The sequence below is a fragment of the Pseudonaja textilis genome, chromosome 1 (genome assembly GCF_049901715.1).
Source record: "Pseudonaja textilis isolate UNSWEBS1 chromosome 1, rPseTex1.2, whole genome shotgun sequence".
In the NCBI taxonomy this organism is placed as follows: Eukaryota; Metazoa; Chordata; class Lepidosauria; order Squamata; family Elapidae; genus Pseudonaja; species Pseudonaja textilis.
In genome coordinates, this window is record NC_141990.1 from 45,779,036 (window position 1) to 45,797,608 (window position 18,573).

An 18,573-nucleotide genomic window follows, 5' to 3' on the forward strand; every position below is an offset into this window, starting at 1 on the left:
TTTCTAACATAATGGTTGGTTTATTTCTGAAGATCTACAGGGTTCAAATTGACAGAAAGTTACACTTCCTCACCACAAAATTCTGATATACTTTAATATAAGTGTATTCTTCAAGTATTTGTAATTATATTTTATTTTGCATTAGTCAGATATTATCTCAAAGACTTTGTCTAGATCTGGGATAACATTTTAAGGATTCAGACCAGGTGGAATAGTAAATAAAACAGCAAAGATAAAAATGGGTTTGTAAACTATGTGTAATGATTGCAACCTATGCATTTTTAACTCTGCGATACAATAGCCAACAGATGAAGGGAGTATCACAAATAAAATCCCAACATTAGAAAAAAAAGAAGCATATTCTCAAGTTAGTTTAATTTCTATTGATTGAATTGCCAGAAATCTGAAGTTTTCTTTACAACAATAGTTATTTATTGGGCTTATATGTTGGTCCAATCATCACCGCCTTTGAGCAGTTTGCATGCCCGCTTCTGTAAAATAAGATTAGGAATTATTCATAAAGTTTAAATGAGCAATAACCAACTCAGAATTTCACACTGGTAACAATAAACAAGTGCAGTTAACAGACCAGAACAATCACATTACAACAAAGTAAACCACAACACTACAATAAAATTAGTATTTTAGAATAATAAAAAAGTGGGAAAAAGAGGAAAGATAAAATTGCAAAAATCAAAGAAAAATCAATATAAATTATTATTGATTATAAAGAAATTATTTCCAATTTTTTTACAGCAATTGTAAATATATGTTGGAAAGAAAATCCAGCGCTTTGTTTTTATATATCAGCAGCAAGGTTGCTATATGCCCAAAGATGGAAAGAGAAATATATATCGACAATGGTAGAATGGGTTCTGAAATTAATGGAGCTAGTCCAATGATGAAATTGACTATTGCTTAGAGATCATAACTTGACTATATTTCTTCTTAAGAGCCTTGGTGGCGCATAGAGTGCAGTACTGCAAGCTACTACTTCTGACAGCCAGCTGCCTGCAATTCGGCAGATCGAATCCCACCAGACTAAAGGTTGACTCAGCCTTCCATCCTTCTGAGATGGGTAAAATGAGGACCCAGATTGTTGGGTGCAATATGCTGACTCTGTGAACTGCTAAGAGAGGGCTGTAAAGCACTATAAAGTGGTATATAAGTCTAAGTGCTATTGCTATTCTTGTGACCTGGAGACCCCTATTAGATTGCTTACAAGACAAGGAGAAAAATCAGGTTTTGATTTCAGGGTTTGAGGATTAGATTGAACTAGAGAAATATTGTAGCTTTTTAAACATAAGGTTATTTACATTTGACTTACTATATGTTAAAATTAAAATTAAGAGAATATTTTATGAATATTGTTATTTTAGATTAATTATTAGTATTTTGTTTTAAAGATTAGCATTGTTTGCATAAAGCTAGACAAGTTGTTGTATTGTTATTTCTGGACTAAAAGAAACTCAGAAATCATCTTTGTTATAAATTTGATATATTTTTGGTTACTTTGTTTTGCTGTTCCCTTTCCCTTTTCCGATATTTGACTGTGAAATTTAAAATAGATATTTAAAAAATAATAAGGGGTTTCCAATCATTATTAAACCTAAATAATATTTTATCTCTAATTAAAACCATTTGTCCATCTTGGCAAGTTCCATCTTTAGTATTGATTCCTCCATTATGGGTAAAGTTTATTTTTTCCACTTTTGTGCATTACATAGTCTCATTGCAGTTGTCATACATGAAGATAAATGTTTTCCAGCTGCTTAAAAAACAATCCCAAAATCAAAGTCTCAGGTTTTAAACGCTTGAGTCTTTAGAATCTTTTGTATTATTATATGTAATTGATTCCAACATTTTACAGGTTCACCAAAACCATGATAAAATGTCCCCTCTTGTTGGTTTACAGTTCCAGCGAAAGTTTGAAGAACATTTATACTTTCTGGATGGTTGTTCCAAGATATATGTACCAATAATACATTTTATAAAACTTTTCTTTAAGACCATAACGTAGTATAAATTTCAATCCTTTCAACCATATACCGTATTTCCCCATGTATAAGCACCCCCTTTGCATAAGCCACCCCCCCAATTTTTGGACTGTGAAGTTTTGAAAAAAATATTTTATTAGAGAAACAAGTTATGAAGAAAGAAAATTTACAAAGAAACAAAATTCGACGTCTAGATCTACCACTTCGGTCATGACGCCGAAAGCGGTGCGGGCGACGCTAGCAATCTACGCATCGGAACGAGAGTAGGAACGAAGCATTCAGGCCGATGCCTAGCGTATGCATTTCTATTGCGTACTCGCACTCGTAATCGTATCATCACGTACAATTTTTACAAAAAAGTATAGCATACTGCTGGAAAACCAGTTTATTCCTACTTTATTATTTTATGCATTTTTCACGTATAAAAAGTGTACCTGCTTTGTATATGCCACCCCCCTACTTTTTGGGCTTGAAAATTTTGGAAAAAAGGGGTGGCTTATACATGGGGAAATACGGTATATATTCTCCTACTGATCCATATGTGTATTGTAACCAAAGTTTTAGCCCATTTTACCATACATTTTCACTTCTTCCTCGTTTCATATTTCAAAAAAAATTGATACATTTTAGCAATAAAATCTTCATTTGTATACAATTCCATTTCAAATTTTGTCTTACATTGTTCAAAACCAACTTATTTTATCTAGTTTAAATCTTTCTAATAATTACCAGTAACATGAATATACTTCTACTGCCAGCTCTCATTTTTATTTTACATTCTCCTTAACAAAATTCTAATGTATCAAAGCAAGTCAACCATTTATGTCTAGTAATCATTTCTATTCTATAAAATGCTTCCTGTGCTGAGATCCACCAAGGCACAGCCTAGGTTTATATCTGTTTCGTATTGTCAGCGTGGTACACCTAACAAAATGAATCTTAAAATCTACATTCACCTTAGTTTTAAGGTATTTTAGATATCCATGCCACACAAATATCAAACCATTCCCTTCTTCCCTTCTGTAACTCCAAGACAACATCCATTCTTTCATTTTAGTCCAAGCAGCTGAAAGAACCAGGCTTTAATGGCCTAAACCCCAGAAAAAAAAAACTTCATATGGCTTTCTGGGGAATTCAGAGAAAGTCACAAGTTTCATCTAGAATATTTTGTTTTGTCTTCCCAGACTACTTTTGCCATTTCTTTGGAGATCTTCTAGACAGGTAGTGTACATGGGCCCAATTCCGCTTAGTTTCAAAGCCTGAACAAGATCAGCCAGGAGTTGTTAACTGGTCAGACAAAACACCAAGTGCCAGATACAGAAAAATGGTTTCAGTTGTGACATATGGAATGTTAGGAATAAAATCTGTTCCTAAATCAGTGGAAAAATGTTTGGCAGCAGAACTACTTACCAAGAAAAGTGGTGTGTTCCCCTTATGGGGCTGAGTTCAAGCAGGTGGGTACTTTTGAGTTCCTACCCTGAACAGCAGTTGGATCCCATCCCAATGGATTCATTTCATACGTGCCTATCATTCAGCAATGTTGAAATTATAGGTACTCAGCCCAAAGGATACATGCTTAAGCATATCTTCAAAAACTCCAGGGTTTTTTTTTAATGGCGGATTGTAACTATTTCCCTGTAACCCCATGGAGAGGATTCCCCCCCCCAATGTTTCCGCCCCCCACTCTTTTCACCACTCCCGGGAATCTGAAAGGAAGGTTTCAATCCTCCTCTTCCCTTTTTCTTCGTGGCAATAATCCCAATCGTATCAAGTTCATGCCTAATAATTTAAAACAATGAAGCATAAAAATACAGGCTGACCAATTTTCAAGTAATGAAAGAATCGCCGGAACGAGAGAGGCCAAAGAACATCAATCCTCGCTCGCCAAAAGCACGCTCAAAGCGGCAGTGCAAGCTCAGTTTAACCCGGGAGCAAATCCTTCGATACGAGAGAAACCAACGTGCGCACGGGCGGGTCCACGCGAGGGGTCCCGCCGAGCTGAAAGAAAGCAGCCTCGGCGCTCGGTTTCCGATAAGTGCGGAGGAACCGGGCCTGCCAACTCCGCGCGGCAGAAGACGAGCAGCAAAGCGCTGCCGCCTTCGCCGAACGTTCCCAACGTGTGAGGCTAGATCCGGCTGGGCTGCCGCGGAGGGATCCCAAATCCGTGGGCGGAGGAGACGAGTAAAGGGGGGGAGAGAAGGAAGGAGGCGCCGGCGCCGCGGCGGCCCGAGCCGCGGGGGGGGGGGGGCACCAACATGGCGGTTCCATATTAACTTTTCCCCCTTCGGCAGTGGCTGCCACCGCCGGTCGCCCCTCTCTTGGGTAGCCGTCATGCCGGGCATGATGGAGAAAGGAGCCGAGCTCCTGGTGGGCGCCAAGAGCAGGGCGGCCCCCAACGGCACCAAGAACGGCGGTGGCGGCAGCAGCCCCGGTTCCAACGGGAACTTTTTCGAGCCGGAAAGCGGCGGTGGCGGCGGCGGTGACAGCGGCGACGAGCACGGTGCGGGCTTTATCTTCCCCCACCCTTTTTCTCCCGAGCGGGTAGATTTGGGCCTAGTCCCGTCGCCCCTGTGTACTGTCTGGCTGGTGGCAACTGCACTGAGCTTCTATAGGTCTCTCTGTACTGGGGTATATGTGCACGCGCGCGCGCGTGCAAAACTGTGAGGTGCGCTCGCGATAGGGTCTACACAGGGTGCGGATAACGCGAGTATGGGGGGCGCGCACGTGTACACGCGCGCGTCCTCGATTTCGCGCGGCCGCGCTGTATGTGTGCCGGCTTGTCCGTCTGTCCATCATCTATCCCGTGGAGAGTGGGTGTGCATTTTCACAATGGGCACACGTGTATTGCAACCGCACTTCAGGCGCGGTACTGCACGGCATTTTACGTGTGTGTACAACTGTACACGTTTAGTGGCATATAACCTTGCCAACGAGTACGTGGTGGGTGTCTGGACTATGAAAAGATTGCCATGAAGAGTGGTGCACGCAGGTCTAGCTACGTGCAGCCCTTTCTGTCTTGTTTTTCTCTGCTAGAAACGCACTCGAGACATACACCCACGCAACGTTGTGCTGTATCAGCACAATAAAGTAAAGGGTCCGTTTCTGTTTCTCACTAAATTTAATTTAGCACAATTGTTGCCTTTCTGGAAATTAATCCCCACCTGGAATGTTAAAGGGAAGTAGGCATTTCTTTTTCCGGTGTATATGTGGTGGGGGGAGTTATCTCTTTTTTTCTTCTTTCTGTCTGTCTGTCTCTCCCTACTTGTTCAAGGCTTTGAGGCTATCAAAGCAGCAAGGCTTGTGCTTATTGGTAATTGTCTATTGCATTGTCTGTGATGCTTCTAGATCACAATCTCCACATTTTAATTTGTAATGACTATACTTCAATCATTGAAGAGAAAGGCGTCCTTTCTCTTCCGCCCCTCTAAGAGATGCATTTATTTTTTCTTCCATTGCAGATGTAGGAATGAGGGTCGGAGCAGACTATCAAGCTCGCATCCCTGACTTTGATCCTGGTAAATATTTGTATATGTATATTTAAAATATATTTGTAACTTGATATCTCTATGCTGTTTTCAAAAATGGGAGTTTATTGCATGTGTTCATTATAATGAGAATGTAATTGAATGCATTCTGTTGAATATTATGTGAGAGTGAAAGGAGGAGAGTTGCTTTTGTGAAGGTTAAAGGTGTAGGATTTTCTTTGGCACCCCTCCCCCAAGGCTTTGTGCAGCTTGTTTCTGGTCACTGAAGGTTTGCAGAGCCAGCTTTTAATGTTTGGAAGTTGAAATAAGCAGGCCTTGTGTTTGGAGAAGGTAGCTCTTGTCTTCTAAGTAAGAAAGGAAGGGTTTTAAATTTTCAAAAACTTATCTATCTTGCGTCTACAGTAGTATGAAAAGAGTATTTTATTCCAAGAATATTGAAAGACTATGCTTCCTTGATTTTCCAATATTTAAAAGTGAGGAGTAATGAAGGTTTCAATATAACAAGTAATACTTCTGTTCACCATGTGATAGAATAGACAAACTTGCACTTCTTCATACTGATTTATCTCAGTCTTAATTTGCATGTACTATATTAGCAAGTCATCATTATTATCCAAACAGTCTTATTTCTAGCCAGATCTACAAGGAAACTCTTCTGTAGACCTGGACAATCTATGTCAGTTGATTACTGCTGCTAATAATGGTGCCCTTCTATTGAAACTTATTATTTCACTCTAAGATGTTTCTGAATCTTTTGTTTTAAAGAAGAAGCAAATTGATTCTCTTTTTTAGAAATATTTTATTGTTGCTATTAAAATCTTATCAATTATAAATGTTTAATTTTATAGCTAGAAAACTGGTTTCAACAATAAAAAGCTTTGGATTTAGTTTTGTTGTACCTGTCATATATACTATTAAAATATTGTCAGTGGTTGACAGAATTTGTGGGTGGATTCTTGATTTTTGCATATTTAATATAAATTAAACAATACCCTAAATGCTCGTAAAAGAAGAATTTGCAGTTGAAGTATTGTCCATTCTTGGTTTGTTGCATTTCTTCTTGTCCACAAAAGTTTCTTTGACATTTCATGTAGACATTTAACAAAAGTCACACCTTTTTTACAACCTATTTTCCACTTCATAGGTGTTACTGTTCCTCTATGATGATAAAGATCCCAGTATTTAGTATGATTGTACATAATTTAGGATTGTCATTTGTTTACAATTCATCCATTTGATCTCAATCAGTGATACAACTATAAGAGAAGCATAATCTATCAGATAGGTTGCTGAGGGCTAAAATGTGGAACACCATCTCATAATTACCTAACTTTGATTAATAATTTTGCAGAAGTGGGTATTTATAAGAAATAGCAGTAGATGACAGCAACCTATCTCATAGCTTTTTCATTCTGACCAACTTAAGTTCCAGAATTATCATGTTTGTCGTTTTAAAATACATGAGAGAAATATATCTGGAATTTATCATTGATCTATCATGTAAAATGTGGTATAAGTGGTCTATACTATCACATCCAAATTTCCTCTCAATCTTTCACATACCCACGGCTAGGATTAACATTTTGAGCTACCCACCCATACTACAGTGCTTCTTAAGCAATGTTATTAAAGATTTATAGAACATCTTAAGGATGGGTTGCCATTAGTATTTGGTGCCTATAGTGTACCAGATTATAAGAATTGTCTTGATTTCTCATGTAACCTCTTTTAAGTTTACTTTCATTTTTTTGCTCAGTAGATTAAACCTATGGATTTGGTTTTCATATATTTTTCCTAGTTGTTTTCTTTAATTGAATTCTCCCCACTATTTAAATTTTACTTTCACCTTGTTTACTTTTCTTAGTAGAAAAGTATCAATTGAATAGCAGTAACAATAGCACTTAGACTTATATACAGCTTCATAGGGCTTTACAGCCCTCTCTAAGCAGCTTACAGAGTCAGCATGTTGCCCCCAACAATCTGTCTTCATGTTACCCACTCTCTTCAGCATTGAACTCCTGGCAGTGAGCAGAGTCAGCCTGCAATACTGCATTCTAATAACTGCACTACCACAGCTCTTATAATATTTTATAATATATTTTTCATTTTTTCTGTTCAGTAGGGAATTCGAAGTACCAAAGTCTAAACATTTTCATATATGAAATCACCCTGTTTGTGTTGGATGACATGTTACCTAAAGATATTTTCTTCATTTGCACTTCATTGGCAATCTTTTTTTTCTTCTCATGACATTGTGTTCATCTTGACCCATACATGAGATAGTTAAGTTGCCCTCAGCTGTTCCTTGACAAAATAATATTTCCTCTTTAAGCAGACAACAAACTGTGGCAATTTTGCTGTGGGGTAAAATCTGATCTGTTCCATCAACTAAATTCTTTTGGTAGGACTATCAAACGATAGTCATCAGCATGGCATCTATTGGGCACTTAGGGTGGTATCGAGTATATGCCTTCTCTCTCTAGCTTTTGGTGTGATTTCAGAGCTATTCTACATCAGGCAGCAGGAAAGTGGCTATCAAATTGGGTCCTTCTCTGCATCCTTGGGTGGGGAGGACAGAACCCAGCTTCAAGGCTTGGATGAGTATAACTAGCAGCTGATCAGCAGTGGAAGCAGAAAAGGTGCAGAATGATGCAAGATAAGCAAGAAAGAGAGGTTCTCTGTGGTGCTTTATGGTAAAACTTCTCCAGTGTCTGTCAACTTTTGTTTGTGCTGCTCTTGAACATGAGTGTAGTACTGTTCAGGAAGAGCACTGAAGCCATGTCAAAAAGGAGACCAAGTACCAGTTGATAATCAAACGCCCTTTGAATGTGCTTATGGAAAATATATGTGCAGAATCAGAGCAAATTTCAATAAAAGACTAAACCTACCATTCTTACTTTCCCCATAAGGTCTGGCACCACGCCATGTTAAGGAGAGAATTTAGTAAATGCTTTCATGTCAACTGGAGATATAACGGAAGAGAAGGAAAAAGAACTTCTTTCGCTCTCCATTTTAAAATGTCCAACATGTCATAAAGAGAATTGAGATGTTGTGTCTGTTGTAAGTTCGATATTGCCTAGCAAATTTTATGTCAAGACAGACATACACTACTTCAACTTTGTCAAAAGAAAGAATTCAAAATCTGACCTGGGGACACAAGCAAAATGCAAAAAGAAATCTATCAGCAATTAAGAACAAATCAAATTACCTGAGTGGAAAAATATATAGAATTAAACTGACCTTTCGTTAAAAAATGGGAAATAGAAGTATTTTCTTTGGTGACTTATAAAAGCCTTCACTAAGAAGGCTTGCAAGGAAGCTAAGGCTAGGTCAGTGATGATGAATCTTTTGGGTACTGAGTGCCCAAAGCATGCACATGCATACCCAAAATGCAAGGTGCGCCTGCGCCCTTGCATGTGTGCATGCCCCTCGTGCATGTGTGCCACACAAGTGCCCCCCTCACCCATGTGTGGCAGAGACCCGAAAGCCAGCTGGCTGGCCAGTGAAGCTGAGCTGGGGCAATGGTGCGCGTGTCCACAGAGAGGGCTCTGCTTTCCACCAGTGGTATGCGTACCGTAGGTTCACCACCACTGAGCTAAGTGAAAGGAAAATCCTGGATAGAACCCAGAAAATGTAGAAAATTAACTTTTCTCTTCTTTCACTGCTGCTGTTGCTGCTACTACAACTACTTTTTACACTGTTGTTTGTGTGTGGGGGGGTGTTTTCTGAAATAGTTGAAGAAATGGAAAGATCATTAATAAAATGTTTCCTAAAAGGTACTTTTCAAATTAAGATAAAAATGTATTGTGCTTGGAAATATATCAAATCAACAAATATAGTATTAACATTGCTTAACATATTTATTAATAACATAATTAACAAATTAACAAACCATGAAAGGAGAGTGAAGTTCATTCGAGACAAAATACATTTATATGACATTCTAAAATTTTTTAAAAGGCTCAGAAGTCAAATTGCTGGTAGTAGTTTAGATCAGGTGTTGCCAACCTTTTGAACTTCAGGGACCACCAAACTCATAATTTTAAATCCCAGGGACCACTAACTGGTTCTGTGTGCGTGATGTAACTTGTGGGTGTGGCCAGAGGTGCTATTCAGTAGGTTCTGACCAGTTCTGGAGAACCGGTAGTGGAAATTTTGAGTAGTTCAGAGAACCGGCAAATACCACCTCTGACTGGAGATTTTACAGTATCCTTCCCCTACTACGCCTACCAAGCCACACCCACAGAACCGGTAGTAAAAAAAAAAAATTTGAATCCCACCATTGGGTGTGGCTTGGTGGTCATGTGACTGGCTGAGGATGGCTTGTATGTAAATATTATAAATATTTATATAAATATTGAATTTTTAATAAAAAAGCAACTTTTACCCAAAATCAGGCAAAGCAGACAGACAGGCAGATTAAGTTGCTCACAGAATCATTTCGTGATCATCAGCTAGCTCAGTCTCTCAAATTTGCTTGCCATGAGTCTGCACTGAATAATAGAATCTTCAGTCCTAAGGGAGATTCAGCTTTGCTTAAACCGTAACCCTAACCATTTCCTGCTTCCTAGCTAATCTAAATCTCCCGGCACAGCAGAAAAGATGATGGTCAGAAAAAGGAAAAATAGCAATTTAGCAGGCACATTTGCCGGGTAAGGAGTGAGTGGGCGGGGAGGGTTCCTGTGGGCTATGTGGGCGATGCAGCCTTGTGTTTCTGCACAGCCTGGATTAATTGCTTTGGGGGGGTGCTCTTGGGTTGAGATTTCTCTGCGGACCGCCAAAATTTTCTCATGGCCCACCAGTGGGCCACTGCTCGTTTAGATTCAGAAAAACTGGAATGATTAGCTATCACTTTATACAGCAAATATTCCCTCTTTTCTTAGCTTGTTTTGCCTTTGAAAGAAATACTTTTTGTATCAGTGTTATAATAGGAAACAAAGTCCACAGTATATAACATTTTTCTTTTAGTGTTTCAATTCCTTGTTTTCAGTTGGTGTCTTTTTTCTGCAACTTGCAATAATAAAATATGCTAAATTCCTAGAACTGCTAGTTTAAGTTGTAACAAAAATTTTAAAAATGTAAAGGTATATTAAATCAATAAATATATAATTACTGCATGATTCATTTTTTTTAGTTTTATTTACTAAGAATATTCTACCTATTTTGCAAAGAGTAACTTTATAACTAAAGAATTCTTCCAAACTATTTTTTCCTCAAATTGGAGGAAAAGTTGTTGCTTTGAAATTTCTGGAAATGTATTCCTAGATTAATCCTATGCAATATTTTATCTCCAACATTACCTTACATAATTTTTAGTATCGTATAAAATGTTCTTGAATTTTTAATACTGATATTAAAGTTTTTATAATAAAAATAAAAGTATAATAATTCTGCAGGGTGGTGGTTTCATAATGTTATAGAATAATTTTCCTTCTATTAAGACCAAATTTTATTTTTATTTGTTACCCTCTTTTTGTAATGGCTATAATTTGCCAATGCCGAGAACCCAGCTGGGTGCTTTATCATGTCTTCTCTTTTAGTAATTATCTTCAAGGATATTATTTTAATTCCTCACTAGAATACAGGTAAGTAGTCCTTGGGCTACATCAGCAGTTGGAACTAGAATTTGTGTCACTAAGTGACATGGTCAAAAGGGCAATTTCACATGACCACACTGTTTAGCTATGGTGGCTGCCAGTAAGCAAGGACCACTCATGACTGCGATTTCCAACTTCCTGACAGTATTCCCATTCATTTTGCTTGTGGGAAGCCAGCTGGAAATGTTAGAAATTGTGAACATGACATTTCAACAGCTGGAACTACAAGGATCCATCATAGGTACCATTCATTCAGTGCCATCATAAGTTTGAACAGTTACTGAACAAATGCTTGTATTCCAAGGATTGTGGAAGGATTTGTGTCCTGGTTTTCTTCATTGATCTTGTGACCATTTTATTTACTGTCTTGCCAAGTATGGTAATTTTTAGATGCCTCTGCAGAAATGATATTGTGTCACACTTAGATTTCTGTTGTATACCAACTATTTAGTCATTATTAAATGTATAAATAAATGTATATTATTATAGTACAATACATTTATTTATTGCAATTTATATGGCTGCCACCTCAAATTAATAATTGGGCAGCTAATAAAAAAAATTAATTACAATTTTAATAAATGTTTCATGTTTTCTGTAGTTATGGTGGTTCTAGATTTTATCTCAGTTTGAAGATATTAGTGCTTGTGATTATTTCCTTGTTTTGAAAACATTCTTAGGCTCTTTGCTACAAGTTGGTTTCAAAGTTAATTATACTAAAATAGATTCATTTAAATCAACAAGTCATGCCACATCCTTCTGATTTCAATTGATCTCCTCTGAATGTGATTCCTTCTATATCCAGCAACGCATATATGAGATATTATCTCTATACCCGTGCTTCGCTATGAAACTATGTGATTGGGCTTAGTTTTGGGGGAGGAAAATAAGGGGGGAAGTGTGCTTCTGCCTACCAGCATCCATCAGTGTTCATCTGGCTAGCGTCCTGTCAGTATGTGAGAGAATTGAGGGCTGTTTGGAAACTGAAGCAGTATTTGCTGTGTGAGCAAGGAGCCTGGGCATGGCTTAGCTCAACTGTTCTGTACTAAAGCTGGTTGCTGCTGTGAAACTGAAACTCCTCTGCTTGTGTTTGCATTTGGAACAGGTTTCTTTTGAGGTGGGGAGGAGTAGAAGGGGCGTTGGTTCTTACCTGATACGCTTCTTTTCGTAGAGCTGTTGAGAGTGTCCAGGTTGGGAGGAGCTCCAGTCTCGGCTCTCACAGGCTGAGCTTGAGATTGAGGCACGCCTCTCACCATCACGTGGTCCTCCGGGCGCGCCCCAGTTTTGCGAAGACGAGAAGGAAGGTCCTGTTCTCATCTTACTCAGGAAAAAAATATTAGTTTGCTCGGTCTAACAGCAGGGTTTCCCACTAGACGGCCTACGGGTGGGGCTGGACACTCTCAACAGCTCTACGAAAAGAAGCGTATCAGGTAAGAACCAACGCCCCTTTTCCATAGAGCTGTCTCGAGTGTCCAGGTTGGGACATACCAAAGCTTGGCTAGTCCTGCGGGCGGGCTCCCGTCTGGAATGGGACCTCTCCTGGAACCCTGATGACCCGCTGGAGGGCACGCCCAACAGGAGAACCCCTCGGAGGTTGGAATGCCTCAACGAGGGGGCCTGATGAAGGAGACGGGGCTGTCTAAAGGTAGCCCTGCCGGGGATGCCACGGATGCTTACTGAGACCGTGGGGCAAGGAGACTAGGTAGAGCGGCCAAAACCTTGTTAGGGACCCGGTGCACGAGGAGCCCGGGCAGAGGCGAGGATGGAAGTTCCCCTGAGAAGACCTAGCCAGAGTGAGGGAGGCGCCCTCAATAACCGGAGGGTCACCGTTGCGAGGGTGGCGATGGGATGCCCTAGGGTGTTATGGGATAGACCCTGTTGGGAACCCCCTGAGAGAACTCCAGGTCAGAGTGATGGAGGGGAGGCGTAAGGAGTTCCCAAACTGTGACCTGTGCTAGTGGGGACCAAGTTTGGTTCCGCCCAGAGCGAGGCGGTCGGCCCTGCTCAAGAGCCAACTGACCGAGGACCGCCCCAGAGGGAACTAAGGGTAGTAGTGAGGACCAGGGCAAGGGGTCCGTGTATCTGGATTATGAGGCTGTGGGCCGGGGCCCAGAGAAGGAACCCCAGCTAACATGGGGTGGGGATAAATGTGTTGCCGGCCAGATGCCCTGGGGCAAGGTGAGGAGGACAAGGGTGCTCCAGACTATGAGCCTGCGTCCGGGAGCCGTATGGTCTACCGGGAGTCTTGGTATGGAGAGGTAAGGCAGATATGAGGATTAGGCTTCCCCAACGGTTTGGGCAAGGCTGAAGAGAAAGAGATTTTGCAGGAGTTAAGTGTCAGAGTGGAGCCAGACTAGGCGAGAAGCCTGAAGAGGATTGGCTTTCTCGCTCTTCTTCTCCTCGTTTTATACTTGTTTCTTTCTTTCTTTCTTTCTTTCTTTCTTTTTTTTTTTGGGGGCAGCCACCTGGGGGCAACTTCATTATCGGGAGCGACGGAACGAACCTCTCCCGGATCCCGGGAGGGCTTCCTGGACGAGGTGCCTCCGGACCTGTCTGGTTCCGATCGGTCGGGAGGCCTGTAGGGAGATGATTGGTAGTACCTGGGGAAGGTGGAAGAGCGGGAAGAACCTTGGCGAGAAGAGGGAGAGGAACCTCTGAAATCAGACCTCCTAGCAAGAGAAGGGAGATATTTGCGCTTGTTGCGGGTCTCGGCCAGGAATGGGTCGAGAACCGGTCCAAATAGCTTCCCCCAGAGATGGGGGCTGATGCTAGCTTAGCCTTGTTTTTTACGTCCGCCTGCCAGTGGCGGAGCCAGAGAAGGCGACGGGTAGTGACCTGGGACGAGATGGCCCTGGTGGAGAATTTTGCAGCCTGGAAGGTGGCGTCTGCAGAGAACTTCGGCGCGGCCAGGATCTTGGCAATATCCTGGTGCGCTCTGAGATTAGCTGCGGGGACGTGCTGCTTGAGCTGCTGGAGCCACTTGATGGAGGTTCTGGTGAAAAAAGACGCGGCCGTGGAGGCCCTGACCGCCCAGAGATGAGCGCGGCGCAGGGCCAGTTCAGCTCGTTTGTCCTCGGGCTGGAGAGCTTCGAGGACTCGCTGGGAGTTGAGCGGGAGGCCAGACCTACCACGGGCTCGTCCACAGGGGGATCGAGCAAGGTAGACAACTGCGGTTCAAGATTGAAAAACCGCTTGTCCTGGGCGTTGGGAGTGGGAGGAGGCCCCGAGGAGGCTAGCTGCCTTGAGACCATGTCAGAGAATATGGGTGGGACAGGAATCACTTCGGTTTCCACCACAGGCTGGGAGAAAATGGAGTCGGGAGGAACCCCGATGCCGCTGGGTTGGGTGGGGGGAGGGTTTAGGCCCGAGGTATTCCTGGCCTTGAACAGGAGGGACCTAAATAGATGTGGTTTAAACAGCCCCAGAAACGCGGGCTGGCCTGGAGAGAGGCCCTCGTCCTCCGACATGTCCCCTTCTGGGGGCCTGCTCCCGAGAGGAGTTCACTGTCTAGGACAGACCCCAATTCGAGATCCTCCTCGTCCCCAAAGAGGGTAGGGTCCCCGAGTTCCTGGGCCTCCATCTCCTCCATCTCCAAGGGCAGGGTCAAGTCCCGTGGAGAGCTACCTGACCATGCGAAGTTGCTGATCCTTGAGCCTCGGGGCCTCAGGCCTAGGGGCCAGACCGGTCAGCTGCTGAAACTGTTGTGCTATCCCGTGCCGGATGGCCAGCTCCATCGCTTGTTTGAGATTTTCGGGATTTCCACCGTGGGGGTGGGTGAGGCTCCTCCGGGCACAGACCTGCAGTAGCGGGGGGGAAGGTGGCCTCAGGGGCCTGTCCAGGCTGCGATGAAGAGGCAGAAGCAGGGGAGGAGGGAGGATGGGTGGAGGTAGAGGGAGTGGGATTGGAAGGGTCCAGAGGCACAGAGCTTGACTCCTTAGAGCGTCTGTCAATCTCCTTTTCAAGGGCCCTGTGTCGCCTAAGGGCATCCCTTTGAGAGGCTTTGGATGTTTCCTGTGCTTGTTTGCGCAGGTGGTGAGACTCAGCCTTGGCCTTCAGGAAGTGCCACGAGATGCATTGTCGTCTGCCATCTGGAGAGGAGAAAGGAGGAAACGTTCTTGATTAACGTGAGGTGATTAACAAGGCTGGACACAGCCTAAGCAGGGGCCGGAAACCCAGTACTGCGTTTTGCACCCCCTAGGTCAAGGGCAACAGAGGTGCTTTGCACGTTGTTGAGAAGTAGGGCCTAGCCCAGAAGCCAATTGCCAAAGATGGGCGCTAAAAAACCGCCCCTGCTGGGCGGACCGGGGAAGGGGATGGCGGAGCTGCTACCTCCCTTGCTGGGGAGAGACTGAGTAGCCAGTAGACTCCTATATCTAGAGGAGTACCAAGGCAGGATTGCAAGGTACCAGCAGGGATTTGGACATTCCAAGGATCTGCCCAGGAATCAAACACAATGCGGCCTGCAGGTAGGCCTCGAGCAGTGGCAGGCGTCCCTGGGGCTACCAACCAAAAATTTTAAAGTAAAGTGCCATCACGGGTCCTCGGACAGTTGCACGTTTGGATGCGGCCTACGTAGAGGATCCTAGCGCACGTTGCACCCCCTTTGATCAAAAATTTTTTTTGTATTTAAAATAGGAGGCTGTTGCACAGCAGGCCTAGCCCAGAAGCCAATTAGCCAAAAGTTGAACGCCAGGCAGCTACCCCTGCCGGACGGACCGGGAAGGGGATGGCAGAGCTGCTAACTCGCCTGCTGGGGGAAGGGCTACAGAGCCAACTAACCCTGGTTAGCCTGATAGAAACTAAGCGCAAACAGGCAAGGATATAGGCAGTCCGGAGTCTGCCTATAAAACATTAAGAAAAACCCTGTTATAGGCCTCTGAAAAATGGCGCCCGGCCATGCGGCCACACACAAGATGGCGGCGACTCCTGCCACTCCCAAGATGGCTGACGCCACAGGGAGCCCAAAATGGAGGCGCAATGACGAGGCAATCCCAGCGGCGGCTATCACCCAGGAGAAGTTAAAAAGGCCCGGAGGCCACAAAGAAGTACCTGGGAGAGGCAGGGAAGCATCTCCTGGGTTAGATGGCGTTCGTGGGGGAAACGGCGAAAGAACAAAACCAGGCAGGAAAGAAACGATGCAGCTTCGCACGGAGCGAAAAGGCGGCAATCGGAGGGGGCAGCGCTCGAAGCGCTGGATTCTCCCTTAAAGGATAGTGAAACAATTCCCCTTAGAAGAAAAAGGCTCCCTAGGGAGCTCAAACCTCAGTTTCCTGCGCTGTCTGAGAGTCCAAGTTGATCAAAAAAAAGAAAACACGAGGTGCTAGAACGACCAGGAGCAAAAGGAAAACCAGCCTGACTGCCACGAGGCTGAGCAAAAAACTGGGGCGCGCCCGGAGGACCACGTGATGGTGAGAGGCGTGCCTCAATCTCAAGCTCAGCCTGTGAGAGCCGAGACTGGAGCTCCTCCCAACCTGGACACTCGAGACAGCTCTATGGAAAACTCCTTAGCATCAACGCGTGTTAATAATAATATACAAAATACTAATGCTTTGATGGTCATTTCGAAAAATCCTTTCTTAGTGAGCACCTAGAAGCCAAGAGGAACATACGTGCCAAATTTCAAGTTTGTAGGCTTTACGCTTCTGGAGATTTTGTGATGATGCATGAGTGGTATTTCGCTTTTATATATATATCGATTTGTGCTCCAGTGGGAAAAGATTAATCACTGTTCTCACAATCCGTGATATCTGCACTTGCGATGGAAGCAGATTTCATCTTTGGTTACCTAATAATACTCATGTTTATACAGTATAACATCCCAAATGCTTGGACTTTTATTGCTGACTGCATTCCACCCCTATTAGATTAGGTGCATGCCACTGAGGCTGAGGTTGACAATCTATTGCCCATATTTTGTTGACTACATATCCTGTCTTAGGCATGATAAGTTTGTTTTTGCTGTTTTTTCATCTGTCTCTTCTGCCTTGGGAGACTTTTTCAGCTTTTCTTCTAGTCACATTTCCACATTATGCTTATATAGATTTATTATTAAGAATAGAATAGAATAGAATTTTTTATTGGCCTTGTGATTGGATACACAAGGAATTTGTCTTGGTGCAATGACTGCTAGTCCTTTCCCTGAGTGAGTATGGCAAATAAGCTATCTCTGGTATTTTTGCCCTAGGTGGCATGATGTAGGAACACAGGGCTATGATTTCATTTGGTTTCATTAAACCATAGAATCATTTTTCTTAACTTTCTTTGGCTTGATTATCAGGTTTCTAGTTTAATGATGCAACAGTCCAATATTTATGTATCATGCCTAAATGAACTATAGTCAGCATTTTAATCATGCATATAGGAGAAACAGACAAATTTAATGCATAATCATGAACTTGGATAAACAATGTGCAAATCTACCCCTTTTCCCCCTATAAGGGACTACTTGATCAGGAACAGTTGTAATTTCTTCTGTCATTTTTTAAAAAATACCTTAAATACGTAACTCTGGACAGCAAACAATAGAAAATCTGTATAAAACTATAATAAATCCAAAGCAAAGAAAACCTGAGGCATTATGATTGCACAAAAATAGACAAATGTACGTTGAGCTTGAACTCCACTAACATAACCCTAATGACCTAGCCCTAACTCCCTAGTTCCTCACAGCCTTTCAGAGGGTCAAGGTCTTCTGAATCTGAGATGTGTGATAAGGCATGCCTGCTTAGTCCCACAAGATGGCACTATTTAGTAGTGGGAACCTAAGTATGCCCATCGGTTAGATCATTTTCTTTGCCCAGTCTCTGCTTTTGCCAGTTACCTGGTGTGAGAACATTTATTTAGTGAATAATATGAGTGACCAAAAAAAAATTCCTTCTCCCATGAGTGTGGTCCCAAAGCTTCCTATTCCCAGTTGGACAATTTTCTTTTCACCTCATAATAGGATAAATTTGGAGTTAGTGGTAATCTTCAGCTCTAACCCTTCACAGCATTTCTATTAATGATGTGGAAAACCAATAGCAGTTCTTCAGGGGGGTTGAATAGTCTTAAAAGAGTTGGAAAATTTTGCTTTAAGCGAAGTTTTTTCAGGACATTTTTCATAGCATTTAGTGATGTGAATTAGCATTGATTCCTGGTGACTTCATAACGTTCTTATTGTTTTCTTGATATCAGTAGAGAAGTGATTTGCTGTTGCCATTTTCTGGGATATTTTTGACTTTCCAATCTAGTGTAAAGCCCTGGGTGGTTTTTCTGGTGGTTTCCTATCCAAGTAGTAACCAGAGGTGATGCTTATAGATTTTAAAGATAATCTAGAACAGGGGTCGCCAACCTTTTGGATCCCAGGGACCATCAAATTCATACTTTTAAATCCCGGGTACCACTAATACGATTTTTTTTAAAAAGCTAATATATTTAATATAAAAAATGTATATTAAATATAAATTTAATAATTATATTAAATTTAATATAAAAATATAAAAAAATTACACACAC

General features: G+C 42.3%; 1 protein-coding gene and 1 long non-coding RNA gene across 4 annotated transcripts in view; one reads left to right on the top strand and one right to left on the bottom strand.

Moving 5' to 3' along the window:
• Positions 1-410: 410 nt before the first annotated feature.
• Positions 411-4,118, bottom strand: LOC148127597 (uncharacterized). Its single transcript, XR_015743540.1, has 2 exons — positions 3,408-4,118; positions 411-491 (listed from the first exon to the last, which is right to left on the bottom strand). It is a non-coding gene; the product is annotated as an uncharacterized LOC148127597 (long non-coding RNA).
• A 114-nt stretch (positions 4,119-4,232) lies between these two features.
• The window catches only part of RCOR3 (REST corepressor 3), a 34,584-nt gene continuing 20,243 nt past the window's right edge, over positions 4,233-18,573 (top strand). For 2 of the 3 annotated variants that reach the window (XM_026695802.2, XM_026695803.2), the window contains exons 1-2: positions 4,233-4,497; positions 5,456-5,512. In XM_026695802.2, the coding sequence (XP_026551587.1) occupies positions 4,329-4,497; positions 5,456-5,512 (226 nt within the window). In that variant the 5' untranslated portion in view covers positions 4,233-4,328. Of the gene's footprint in view, positions 4,498-4,731; positions 4,938-5,455; positions 5,513-18,573 lie in introns of those variants that run through there. The other variant, XM_087932978.1, reaches the window with a different exon arrangement.